The sequence below is a fragment of the Pyrgilauda ruficollis genome, unplaced genomic scaffold (genome assembly GCF_017590135.1).
Source record: "Pyrgilauda ruficollis isolate IOZ18807 unplaced genomic scaffold, ASM1759013v1 scaffold74, whole genome shotgun sequence".
NCBI classification, from domain to species: Eukaryota; Metazoa; Chordata; class Aves; order Passeriformes; family Passeridae; genus Pyrgilauda; species Pyrgilauda ruficollis.
In genome coordinates, this window is record NW_024529266.1 from 4,511,577 (window position 1) to 4,524,061 (window position 12,485).

At 38.3% G+C, this 12,485-nt stretch overlaps 2 protein-coding genes across 4 annotated transcripts in view; one reads left to right on the forward strand and one right to left on the reverse strand.

Moving 5' to 3' along the window:
• Positions 1 to 7,966, reverse strand: part of PLGRKT (plasminogen receptor with a C-terminal lysine) — a 24,319-nt gene extending 16,353 nt beyond the window's left edge. Inside the window, 1 exon segment of the mRNA XM_041486257.1 lies at positions 7,898 to 7,966. Within this exon segment, the coding sequence (XP_041342191.1) occupies positions 7,898 to 7,966 (69 nt within the window).
• A 4,278-nt stretch (positions 7,967 to 12,244) lies between these two features.
• Positions 12,245 to 12,485, forward strand: part of LOC121363690 (programmed cell death 1 ligand 1-like) — a 13,805-nt gene continuing 13,564 nt past the window's right edge. For 2 of the 3 annotated variants that reach the window (XM_041486265.1, XM_041486267.1), the window contains exon 1: positions 12,245 to 12,361. The gene's annotated coding sequence lies outside the window, so the exon portion shown is untranslated. Of the gene's footprint in view, positions 12,369 to 12,485 lie in introns of all 3 variants that reach the window. The other variant, XM_041486266.1, reaches the window with a different exon arrangement.

Consider the following 12,485-nt stretch of genomic DNA (forward strand, 5'->3'; position numbering starts at 1 on the left):
AGGATGGAGAGGGAAGACCATGAAAGAGAAGTGAAAAAAAAAAAGAAAAGAAAGTAGTACAAGAAAGGAGTATAAAAGTATCCACTGAGATGCAGAACTATGGAGGATTTTCCATACCACCATCTGGTCCTAATTAAAATAGGATAATGTAGTTTTATCATGACTCAAAATAAACCCAGATGATGTTAGGGACCCCAAAAGAAAGAAAATATTTTAAAAAACAAGAAAAAATTGCCATGGATTTTCAGGGAAAAGACAAAAAAAAGGGGAAAAAAAAGTACTACCACTGCATTGTTAAAACACAGAAAAATAAGCCCTTACTTTTCTAGATTTACTTGATCTTGACTTTTTTTTAAACCAAGAAGTATAGAATCTTTTCCATGCCCACACAGGGAGCATATAGGGAGCAAGTCTATAAACTCTCAAAGACTAACTGCTATGAAAGCAGATCTATGACTGTTTCCTGTATTACCTGGGGAAAAGAATGCACTTTAGAGTCTGACATAATAAAATAGGGAGAGAGGAGGAACGGCAGCAGACTGGGATTGAGACTATCCAGAGATTCATGCTGTAGACAGGTTATAATAAAACACTTTTCTTATTGGTAAATAGAAGATCTGTCAGAAGTATATTATTTTTGTAGCATGTTTATTTTCTTACAAGTTTAGTGGCTCCCATCAAATATTAGTCTGGGGGACTGCATTTGACTCCTGAAAGCAATGATGCTTTCCCACTGAGAAGACTGTCTTTTTGCATGGTAAGAAATCCTCCTGCTGGGAAGGAAAAAAAAACAACCCAAAAGTCTATCAAAAACCCCTCCAAATCACTCTGACTGCAACCCCCAAAAACCAATAAAACAATGACATGCCCTAAGCACTAACTAGTTTCTTTTGTTTCCAGCACTTTTAGTGATTCTTGGCTCTTCCTGAGTAACTTATTCTTAAAAGTTATACTTCTCAAGAATTTCAGTCCTCCAGTCTGACCCTGAGAGACTGGCAGAGCTGACCTACTGTAATCTCAATGCAGTACTTTTTAAATTTGTTTTGCTTAAATAATGGTTATAACATTTTACTGAAATTTCTCATTTCAACTGACTTATGTATGTGCTAATGCTGGATACATAATTCTAGATACACTGTAGGAGAAATGTATCTGCTAATACAGCAATATATATTACAAAACTTCCAAATTTTGTTGAACAATTGAACAATTGAGATTAAACAATTCTTTTTCAGGTAAATTACTCCCACAAACAAGATTTTGCTTTGTTTTTGCACTCTGACAGGCAGGGCACACGGAGGCTTTAATTCCCAATTCCCTTCTCCATCCTTTGTGATGTTATTTCTGTATCATTTTCCCTTAACATACTTCTAAAGTCTGTCTGATAGCTGTCAGTTAAAAGTTAGACCAAGTCACATCTTGTTTCAATAGATTGCTGCTGAGCATGTGGTGCCCAGTACCAGTGCAGACATCAAGAAGTAATTGCTCATAATGCTCAGTCTGGGAAGAAAGAGAGGTAAGAAAATCCTCCCTCACAGGATCGACAAAATACAGTGAGCCACAGCCTGCTTCTGTGGGTGTTAGAGAATCATAAAATAACTTGGATTCAACCTCAGCAGTCTTACTTAGGACGGCTATGTGATCAGACCAGGAGACCAGGCTGCTGAGGGCTTTTATCCTGCCAGGTCTTGAAAACATCCAAAGGTGGAAGCATCACTGAGACTCTGCTCCACTGCTGGATTGGCCTTGCATGGGAGAAGGTTTCTCCTTACACTCAGTCTGCACTGCTCCCCAAATCCTGTTTCAATGTATACCCATTTCCTCTTGCATTTTATGGCTATACTTTCTTGATTACTCACAGTTGATGAGGGGTTGCCCTTCAGATCCTGCTCCCCAGAAGGCATCTCATTCCAAGTTAAGTAAGCACAGCTCACTTGGCCTCCTTGCAAAAAGTGCTCCAGCCCTTGGCCGTCTTGGTGGTCTGCTGCAAAAGCTGCTCCTTTTCACCTACATTATTCTTGCACTGGGGAAGAAGGGGGACAAAAAGTTGATGCAGTATTAAAATGGATTTAACAAAGCACTGTACAGAAGACACCAGAAAATTTTGTCAACCTACTGGCTTCACTACAGCTTAAAAAACCCTCATTTGTCCTTTTGACTCTCTCTTCTGTCAGGGTACACTGCTGACTTATGCCCTAGTTGCTATCTTGCAGTGTTGCATCTCTACAGAATTGCTCCCATTTTTCAGCTCTCAGTCTGTGTTGTGGCCAAGGACACTTAGCTGGCACTTAAATCATGTCAGCTTTCCTAAACTCCTTTATCCTTCAAAGCTCCTATGGCACCTTGCCTACCAGTTTCCCAAGCAAGATGAAATCCGCTCTCCCAGTGTCCAGGGTCTGCAACTCATCTTGCTACAATCAAGTCTGACTGTAACATTACAGTCCCCCCTCATTTGTAAATAACAAATTCAGCTGTGCATGATGGCCCTTGGATGGCCCATCTAGTACATACACCTGTATCAAGCAGTTATTCCTCACATTTTGCAGAAATGTACTCAGTTGTTTACGTCTTCCTATTTATGGCACTTTCAGCAGATTTTAGGGAAACTACAGTCTCATGAGAATCAGTTAGTAATCCAGAAATTTTCTTCAGTTGTTTAAAAGAGTAACTTCTTGTTTCTTCGTGTATTTTGTCACTCTGATTGGTGACCTGCAGCATGCTCTCTCCACAGTGTCATGTTTCTCTCCTTTGACTCTCCTTTGACCTTAACTCACAAGCTACACTTTCTCATCATGGGCATCACTACTATTTGGCTTTCCTTCCTGTCTTTCCTGAAGAAAGTACCTCTCTGTTAGAGATTTCAAGCTGCATGAGCTGTCCCACCATATCTCAGTTACTCCCATCATGTTGCAGTACTGTGACCAGAGACTGCTCTTGTTCTTCATGCTTGTTTCTCAGGCTGTGTACATCTGTGCTTGAGCATGTACAGGCTTCCTTTCTCCAGAACCATCAGCACTGCAGAAAAACCCAGCACACTGTCTCATAAAAGCTTCTGCCAGGACTAGATACATTCTAGGCTTCTTTATTTAATATCTGCTGCAACAGCAGAATGGTCCTATTGTGCTGCTGTAGTAGAAACCTTTTTTTAGGACGGCATAATGTGATTCATTTTTTGATTTTGAGAAAACACAGAGGTTATTAATTTCCTGGGGTTTGATGCTTTTTTTTCCCAAAACCAGAGTAAATTGCTCTGCAATAGCTTAGAGAATTCTTTGTGCTCCATTTACTAGCCTATTTACTTCATTTCTCTAAGCAGGCCCTTATGCAGCACAATTGTCTCTTCCATGTCCCTTCTCTGATTCTGAATCAGTGCTTCTCTCCTCACTGCTTTTTTGTAAAGTTTTCCCAGAAATGCATCTAGGTGAAAACTTCAATGGCTTGACAACATCAAGAGATGCACTTAAACCCTAGGTCTGATTGTTATACATAAAGATATTAAAACAAATCATTTCACCCATGCCTTTCCATCTATAATCTCAAAATAGAGAAAAGAATGATACAACAAATTACAAAGTAGTCTTCAATTCAGATCTCATTAGTAATGATGAAGCTAACATGATAAAAAGTAAAAAAGGTCAGTCAGTAATGGATTCAGTGTATCACCAATTATTTGTGGAGTTACAATGAAAAAAAATCTTCTAATTAAGTAATAGAACACTTATACACTGAGATATACCTGAAAACAATCTCAAAGGATTTTAAATGCTACTAGGACTTAATTTTTTTAGTTGTATGGACTAGAAACCACTGCTTACTATGCAGTATTATTCCTATACACATCAAGATATCTTCATGTAATTAAACTCTTGTTACCTTTCAAGTAGTGCAGACATGCTACGTACAGGAAAACTGGGATATTAATCAGTTTCTCCTGAGTAGTGTTTCCCAAAGAAAGAAAGGAAAAGCAACTTTTTAGAGCCAAAAGCAGTGCTACCTCTATAAAAATAACAGCAGAACATAAACTAAAATCTAACTCGCAGAGTGGAGTGGGGTATCACAGGAGAGAATGGCATAATACTGACTTGGTGGGATTCTGTTCAAAACTACAGAAAGCATTTTTGATTTACCTGTATGTATTAGGAGATCTGGCTAAAATTTGCTGGGAGAACTTAGGCTTTTCTAGTGGGGCCCCTAAATTAAAAGCCTTTTAAATTGTGCTTAGAATGTCTTTTACACATCACTGCAAAAATACTACTCTGAGATGCAAATTTAGTAAGTTCTGCTTGATGCAATCCTAGAATGAAATTAATTAGCAGAGAATTAAAATTTTGATCTGTACTGTGCTGTGATCTTCTACCATGATTTTGCTTCTCATCATCCTAAATAACACTATACAGAGTTTACAAGATTGCTTTCATATTTTTAATATTATTTGAAGACAATATACTTGTATTATGCACTAACCAAACTTAAGTCTCTCTCACCACAATACAGTTTTTAGGAAGTATCTTCAATACATCTTCACACTACCTGAAGTCAGACAATTTTTTATTTAAAAAGCAACCTGTCAGGGTTTAAAAAGCAACCTGTCTTGACAACTGGTTCTAACAGTAACGTCACTGTCTAGAAATATTAATAAGAAATATTTAAAGAGTTCTGATCCATATTGAGGAAAGCATAATTGGCCACAAACATTTCTGCATTCTCACTTGCCACTTTCAGATATGCATCTTTTTCCAGCCTGCCTTGTACATCTTAAAATGTCTTTCTTAATAAATAGTTATTGCAATAGCTTTCTTAAGGTATACCTTTGGGATGTTAAAAAAAAAAAGGACAAGGAATAAAAGCCTCACTAGAACAGAAAGTACAGAACATAGCAATCTGACTAAAGAAATATATGCAATTCTCATATATGCAATTTAATTGTGTTAAGAGGACACAGATAACTCATTTAAAAAAAAATCTGCTATAACTGCTCTGTGGCCTGGAGCAGAGACCTACTCTAGTCTATTGAGCTTCACTAAAAGCACTCTGCAAGGCCATATACTAGTCTTGAGCTGCAGATCTGTGATATTAAAGTGTTTGAAAATAATTTTGCAAGCTACACTTTAAGGAGCAGGCTTCTGATAAAAACGAAGCCTCAACAAACTTCTACCACAAACAGTCTCCACATGACACAGACTGGTATTTTATTCTGGAGCCACACAAAGACAATACAAACAACTGGCAAGTCCTTCAACATCAAGGCGAACAGTTGAGGTTTTATTACTCTTCCAAAAAGCAGTAAGATACAATTTACAAGGCCACAATCCCTCCTTTTCAGAGTTATTCCAAGAAAGGCATAAAGAAAAAACCCATGCACAGCATCTTTTAATATTGTCTTATGCTAAAGTAGTCTAGCTGGTTTGGCTGTCCAGCACATATCGGAACGACTCTAAAACTGACTGAGCTTTAGGATGCACAAAGTTTGTGATTTGGAGGAGTCTTTATCCACTTCTATCATGTTAGTGTCTTCTTATTTTTGCAACTGTCTCTTTCAAACCTACAATCTTCCACATGAAGTAAGTCAATCACTAAATAGCTTTGTACTTTCTCTCTGTTCAGAGGAGAGCATACACCTATTTGGGATTTTTTTCTTTAAAAAAAAAAAAAAAAGTGTTCTGTCACAGAAATTAGTAGCACAAAAAATCTTGTTCCAAGCACTTTACAGTAATGTATGGTACTTGTTCATCTGCAAGGAGCAGAAGCTTTACAGGTTCTGGCTCTCTCACCAACACCTACTGTGTTTCATTCCAGGTCTACCCGAAGAGTAAGTAGCTTATTTCTGTGCACTGTCACACGTAAGATGGGTGAACTGATAGCATCCAAGTCCCAGTATTTCACTGTAAGAATATATATATGCTTTAAGTTAAGCTATTTCATTCTGGTCCTGGCATGATCTAACTTCTCCAAGCATTTCTAGTTATAATTTTGTCTAAAGCAAATAAATCAGGCTATATCATTGTCTACAAATATCTTGAAAGTCTAGTAGTAAACTCCATGTCACAAGTTTTAGTCACATATGGAAAAGACAAATGGCAGTCTTCCCTCTTCCCTACACTCTCCCCAAGTTTGATGCAGGGCTACATTCTTCTATCCCCTAATGACATGAAATTTAGTTCTCTTCCCTGCCCCCACTGAGTCTTTTACACGTGATTCAACTGTACACGTTGAATATGTTTTCAAAACATGGGGGTTTTCTTACATGTCAGGTGCATCTGCAAACCCAGTAGGAATCAGATATGATCAGGTGTTTGTAGTGCTAGAAAGAAATATACTATTCTCACCATAACTATTGTCAAAAAGAAGAAATACAATGCAGGCCAACTATTGTCAAAAAGAAGAAATACAGTGAAGGGGAAGTTCCTGAAAAACAACTTGCAAAAAATTCATATGTAATTTTGATAAGGCATTTTTGTAACTGCCTTCAAAGTTTGTTTTTTATAAATGCCTGAGCATTTGAGCTAGAACTAGCCAAGGCAAAGACTGGCATTCGAGGTCTGCAGTTACCTCTACAAATGTTAGCTTGAATTCAAGCTCTTTCCTCAACTTTATTTACCCAACAGAGAAGCAGTTTGTGAAGCAAGATTCCACTGTAATTTCACTATCAATCTGTCAAACTGAAAACCTTTCTGTTATTTGGATTTCCAAAACCCTTGGGGGTGGGAGGAGCATCTCTCTGCAGGAGGAAAAAAAATATTGTGCACAAAACTTGTGGTTGCATCTAAGAAACACAACACAGCACAGACAGAAAGTGATGTCTACAAGTCATGCAAAAGGTTGCTCTTCTTTGAACACTTAAGAGTTATCCACTGTTTTATTATATAGGCTTTCCTTATGCTATTTTTCTTCTTCTTAGACACATTTCCAAGGCCACCTTCAGAGTTTACTTGTGATCCTACAAAACCTAATACTGCACACTGCTTTATAAATTAGAATATGCCATCTACTGGCGATTTAGTAAATTGGAAGTTCATTCATCACTATTTTAAACATTCTAAAAATGTTACCTGTGTTCAATTTAAATGCAAAACTAAAGGAACAAACTGCAGCTAAATCCTTTAGATTGCATTCCAGCACTTGGCATATAAATATTACGAGTAAGTTACCAGATATTCAACAACAAATAAGAAAGCTAGTGCTATACTGTAGCTCTGTTCAGCACAACTTTCTGAAACCTAATCAAACTGGTTTTCCTTTTTCTCTGCTGTTATTTTTTTATTTTATGAGATGGAATAAAACATCTCCATGCCCTAGTCTGAGGTTTCTAGAAAAATTCAGCTGCAGTTACCCGATTGAACTTAGAAAGAACTGTTTCAAAGATGTTTTTAATAGTGAGAGAGTTGAAACATATTTAACTCATATATTTTAAAAGTGTAAGATCCATGTTTTAGCAGTTCCATTATAACTTTCTTAAAAAAAAAAAAAAAAAAAAAAAAAAAAAAAAAAAAAAAAAAAAAAAAACAACCCACAAAAAAAACCACTTCACTTTAACATATACATGTTTCTTAATACTGCAGTGTTACAGTTCAGTAAGACAGCTCAGCTCCAGCATAGATGTACTTTTCAAAGTAGGTTTCCAAAACTGCTTTTAGAGTCTGGCTACTTTAACGAGTTTCCACTTCTACAATTTGTTAAGGCAGACTGTTGAGGCAGTCCTTTGACACAGAGAAAAGGTGCTTTACACAGCTGAACCTGCTGCACAAGGTAAGCACAGAGGAACTGGCGGAGCCCATAAATGGAGCACCTTCAGCCCGGAGGACAGCAAAGCGCAGCAGGTGAAGCTGCCGGTCCAGCCGTGCGCAGGCAGGGAGCCGCGGGACAGCTTCCCCCGCACCGCCGCCGGCCTCGCTGTTACCTGGAGCCGCATAAACTCCTGCTGCCCTTTCAGGCTGTCGTTCATGGCCTTCGACAAGACGAACCCCATCGCGCCCTGCAGCGCAGAAGACACGAGCCGGGGGATGCCGGCGAGCCGGGGGAACCGGGAGAGGATGAGGAGCCTGTCCTGGGGGCCGCCCCCTCTTCCTCCCCTCCCCATCGCCCCCTCTTCGGCTATAGAAACTATCTCAAGAAATTTGCAGAAACCCATCCCATATGAATAGACACACAGGCCCTGGTACGCTCACCACTCGGGGTGATGCATGTAGGCAATGCATGTAAGGAACAAGGAATTAAAAATGCCTTTGTTGCTTAATGCTTCTTATCTTGTTCTGCCTTTTATCATGTGTCAGAATGTTTTCATGACATCATCACCCATAACAACAGGCTGGCTTTGAAATCCAAAGAAACTAAATTTTCATACTTAAAAATACTGAGTCAGAAATTATGATCTGTCAGTTGGCCTTTAAAACAGTGATACAAATAAGCGCTAGAATTACAAAATTACAGAATATTCTGAGTTGAAAGAGACCCACAAGGATCATCAAGTTCCACTCCTAAGTGAATGGCTCATACGGGGATCAAATCTACAGCCCTGATAATATTAACATCATGCTCTAATATCCAGAATTCTTTTAGCACTAAAGAGTATCTCATTCAGTTTTCCAACTTGAGTCTGTGAGGATACACAACACTTCAAACACCACCTCATAGTGCAATTTGACATTTTGTCCTACTGCAAGAATTAATATTTTTCCAGAAACAGTCTACTCCTTCAATCTGCTGATATCTTGAACTGCTAATGCTGTGCTTGACAATATTTAATATTTATTTTCTAAATTCAGACATTTTTAAAATAGTTTTGTTTTTTTTAAAAAAAAAAAAAAACATTTTTAAAAAAATTTTTTTTTTTTTAAAAAAAAAAAAACATTTTTAAAAAAATTTTTTTTTTTTTAAAAAAAAAAAAATTTTTTTAAAAATGTTTTTTTTTTTTTTTGTTACTGGTAGAGCAAAAATGAGAAAAAAGTAAGGAAAAATTATTTTTCTCTTGTGGAAACTTGCTTAGCATTTTTACTTGAAGTAAAGAACTTCCACGAACTTGAACTATTGTACTGATATTTTGAAAATGTCTGTGACTTTTTGAAGTATTCAACAAGTATTTAATTTCTCCTCTGGATCTCTGATGCAGCACAGATCCAGGGGAAAAATTTATTGGTATACTCCAGCTCCACGCAAGATGGCACTACTGCACTGGCAACCACTGGCAGGTATTTAACGAGACTTCAGAGAAAACTGTGACTGATGGGTGTCTCACTGATAAATTTGTGAGAATATCATGTTCCTTCAAAGCAGGTTACCAAAGATGGCATCCATCTTCACCCACTGAGCCCCTTGCAACCAAGCAAACCGTTTTGGTCTGTGCAAATCTTTCCTTGAGGAGAAAGGAGTTTCAGAGTGCAGTAGACCTCTGTAGTGCAGCTCTGGCAAACCTCTGTGTTACAGAGATCTGCTTTCTGTGGACTTTCTGTGGAGGGGTTAGCATGATGGGGCAGCAGATTTCAATAACACAGGAACAGATAAGGGAGAGGTGGAGGGGCAGAAATGTGACTTATTGCTAGAAAAACAGTACAGGTTTCTGAAGAAAGGATCTAGGGCTTAAGAAGCAGCATAGAGAATGGACACTAGTTTCCATAGGGCATAAGAAGCCACTGTGACTCTTGCCTGTGGAAGGGAGGCTGCTTTGAGCTACATCAGACTTCAAACACTGGCAGAAGCCCACCTGCAGCAGGGGCTGCAGCACTTGCCTCTCTGTTGGTACCATAGCGGCTCTGGACATGAACTGAATTATGTGATTTCACTGATATTATAAATATTCATTGCACCACACTGGGGGATATAGCCTCTCCTGTTCCAATTCCCAGTCTGCCAGATCATGGTACAGAAACCACAGGAAAAAATCAGACAGCATCATATATTGCATGGTGCTGTTAGATTGTCAGCACTTCTGAAGGTAGGCAGTATTTCTCTAGTCCAGAAAGCAACAGGTATTGTTGCCATTACAAAAGACCCATGCAAAGTAATAAAGACATTTCATAGTAACACAAATCTGGCATCCATTAGATAGGCAGTCATGTCTCCTTTGTTCTTGTCATATTTTTAAAAATAATATTTAAATTATAAGGTGTATTTTCTTCACAAACAGCTGGTCCAAAAATAATTGAACCTTGGAAATGTTGACTGTGATACCCAACAAAAAAAAAAAGAGTCAACAAAAAATTGAAATAGTTATAATTTGTGCCAGTGCAGATATTTATTACGTAATTTATTTGTGATTTTTACATGATAAGGAAGAAAGAGGAACACAGAATTAGAACCAGAAGAAATATTTGAAAGAAAGCAAATGTTCTTCCTCTTTTCTTTATAGGTAGTGCACGTGGATGCATCAGTTTAATTTTACCATAATGACTTGGCTGTTAAACAATTCATTATTCTCTTCAATTATATAATCCAGATTGAGAAGGAAACATATCATGTTAGAAACAGCCTGCAGAAGTAGTGTCTGGAAAGTAGGCTATATCTCTATCAGTCTATCTGACTGATTTCATTGAACTTGAAAGATTATCTACAAAATTGAATTCCAAAATCCATCAATCAAAATAGTTAGTTTGAAAGAAACTGAAGAAATAAATTTAAGATCAATGTCCTGAATTTGTAGTATTTTACAAGCCAATTTCCTTGTTTTATCACAGTATATTTACTTAAGTATGCTAGAAGTGTACTGACGATAAACACAGATGACTGTAAGACATTTTAACCCTATAATAACTAATTATTTAACTTGTGACAGTAACTTTTTTTTTTTTTTTTTAAGATTTTTGGAATGAATGTTCAGCAAAATGATCCAGATTGCTAATATTTTACATTACTGAAGAAAGAGTATTGCAGCCTTGTAGATTTTTACCTGTTTTTTTGTTTTACTATTTGACTTTTGAAAATAGGAGTTGTGTGAAGGAAAATCCTAGCAGCTACACAGAGCTGAAATAAACCTGTAGCTTTGACACTTCATTTTTTGTTTGCTGTAGGGGAAGTCCCTATGTTATCTGGTCTTTTTAGTTAACCTAAGGTATTTATCATAAACTAGAAGCTTCCGCTTCATTCTGGGAATGTTTTTGTAGTAATTTTTTGTTCTTACTGTAAAGGAACTTCACAGCTTGGCTTATGATTATTTTGTCTGGTTTCATGGCTGTTTTGTAACTCATGTACACCACATAGCTGTGTAAGTAAATTTGCCATTTACAAATGTCATGTTTATTGCTGAACAATTTGAAGCTTATTAAAATATGAGCAACTTCTAAGCCCTTTATTTGGACTCCTACCTGCCTTGAGATCTCTGTGCTTCTCTGTGCTTGTGGAGATGTGTCTCTGTTGGGGTGATATCCCCTGGGAAGGGCCTGGAAGCAGCAGGATCAGCAGTCTTTGTCTGTCTGGAGGTACACGTGAGGGGTGTGCAGAGAAGTTTTTATTGCATATCCTAATATCTACATCCTTCTTTCTGAGGGACTCATGTTGTATGTTTTTGGAAGATTTGAACACAATTAAACTGATAGCTGTTAAACACCTCCACATCAATGTGCTGTTATCAATAGAAAACCCAATGGCTTCTGGGTAGGGATTCCTGTGGTTTCTCTAATGCCTGCTGGCTTATGGCCCACAAAATCATACTGCAGGTGGCAGTACCTGATGCTTAGGGCATAGAGAGCACAAGGGTTTGGGAGTCCTTCCCCTCCTTCAGTACACATCTCTGAGACGTGTATGCTACCATGGATCACAATTTTGTATTTGATTTATATTTTACCCTGTAAATACGCTCATTAGTAAACCACTCTCACAACCACTCTTTGGTGCTTTGGTAATGTCCTGAGTAATATGCTTATTTCAGGGTTGCTTTCTCACAGAAAAGTTACGGCTGAGATCTTGTTAGGGTTATATTTCACAACATAAGAAATATTATCGCAGCAAAATGTATGCATAATATTGTATGTCCAGATCATGTTAGCATGTTATTAAATTGGAGGTTTGTTTCCCAGAAGGCTTTTTAAGTGGCAGGGAACAGAGCTATTTAAATAAATTGATTCTTTGTCTCTGGAGAAGCAGGACATAGCTCCTGGAATTTATGGATATCCTGGATGACTGTGTCCTTTCCAGTCCTTTGACACCAGTCATCCTCCCATGAGTATCACTCATGCAAGCCATCCGTTTAGAAAGTGAATAAAGTGATCTCACCAAGTTAAAAAAGAAAGGATAAGGAAAAGGCAAGGGAAGCAGGGTGAGGTAGGGGTACTGATGCTGCTTTTGGTTTTGTTTTCTAGAGCTCAAGGCTCCCAGGAACAGAGAAGCTGCCTGGAGAACTCCCTGTTCCGCCACGGCTGAAGCGCTGGGAAACGTGAGGCGTAGGAGCACAGCTCTGGGGGTTTCGGCACGGCTTTCCGCGAAGGGTCGTGGCCGGGAGCAGTTCCCGGCAGTGCCACGGCCGGCGCACCCGCAGAGGCGGGGCCGGGGCCGGGGGG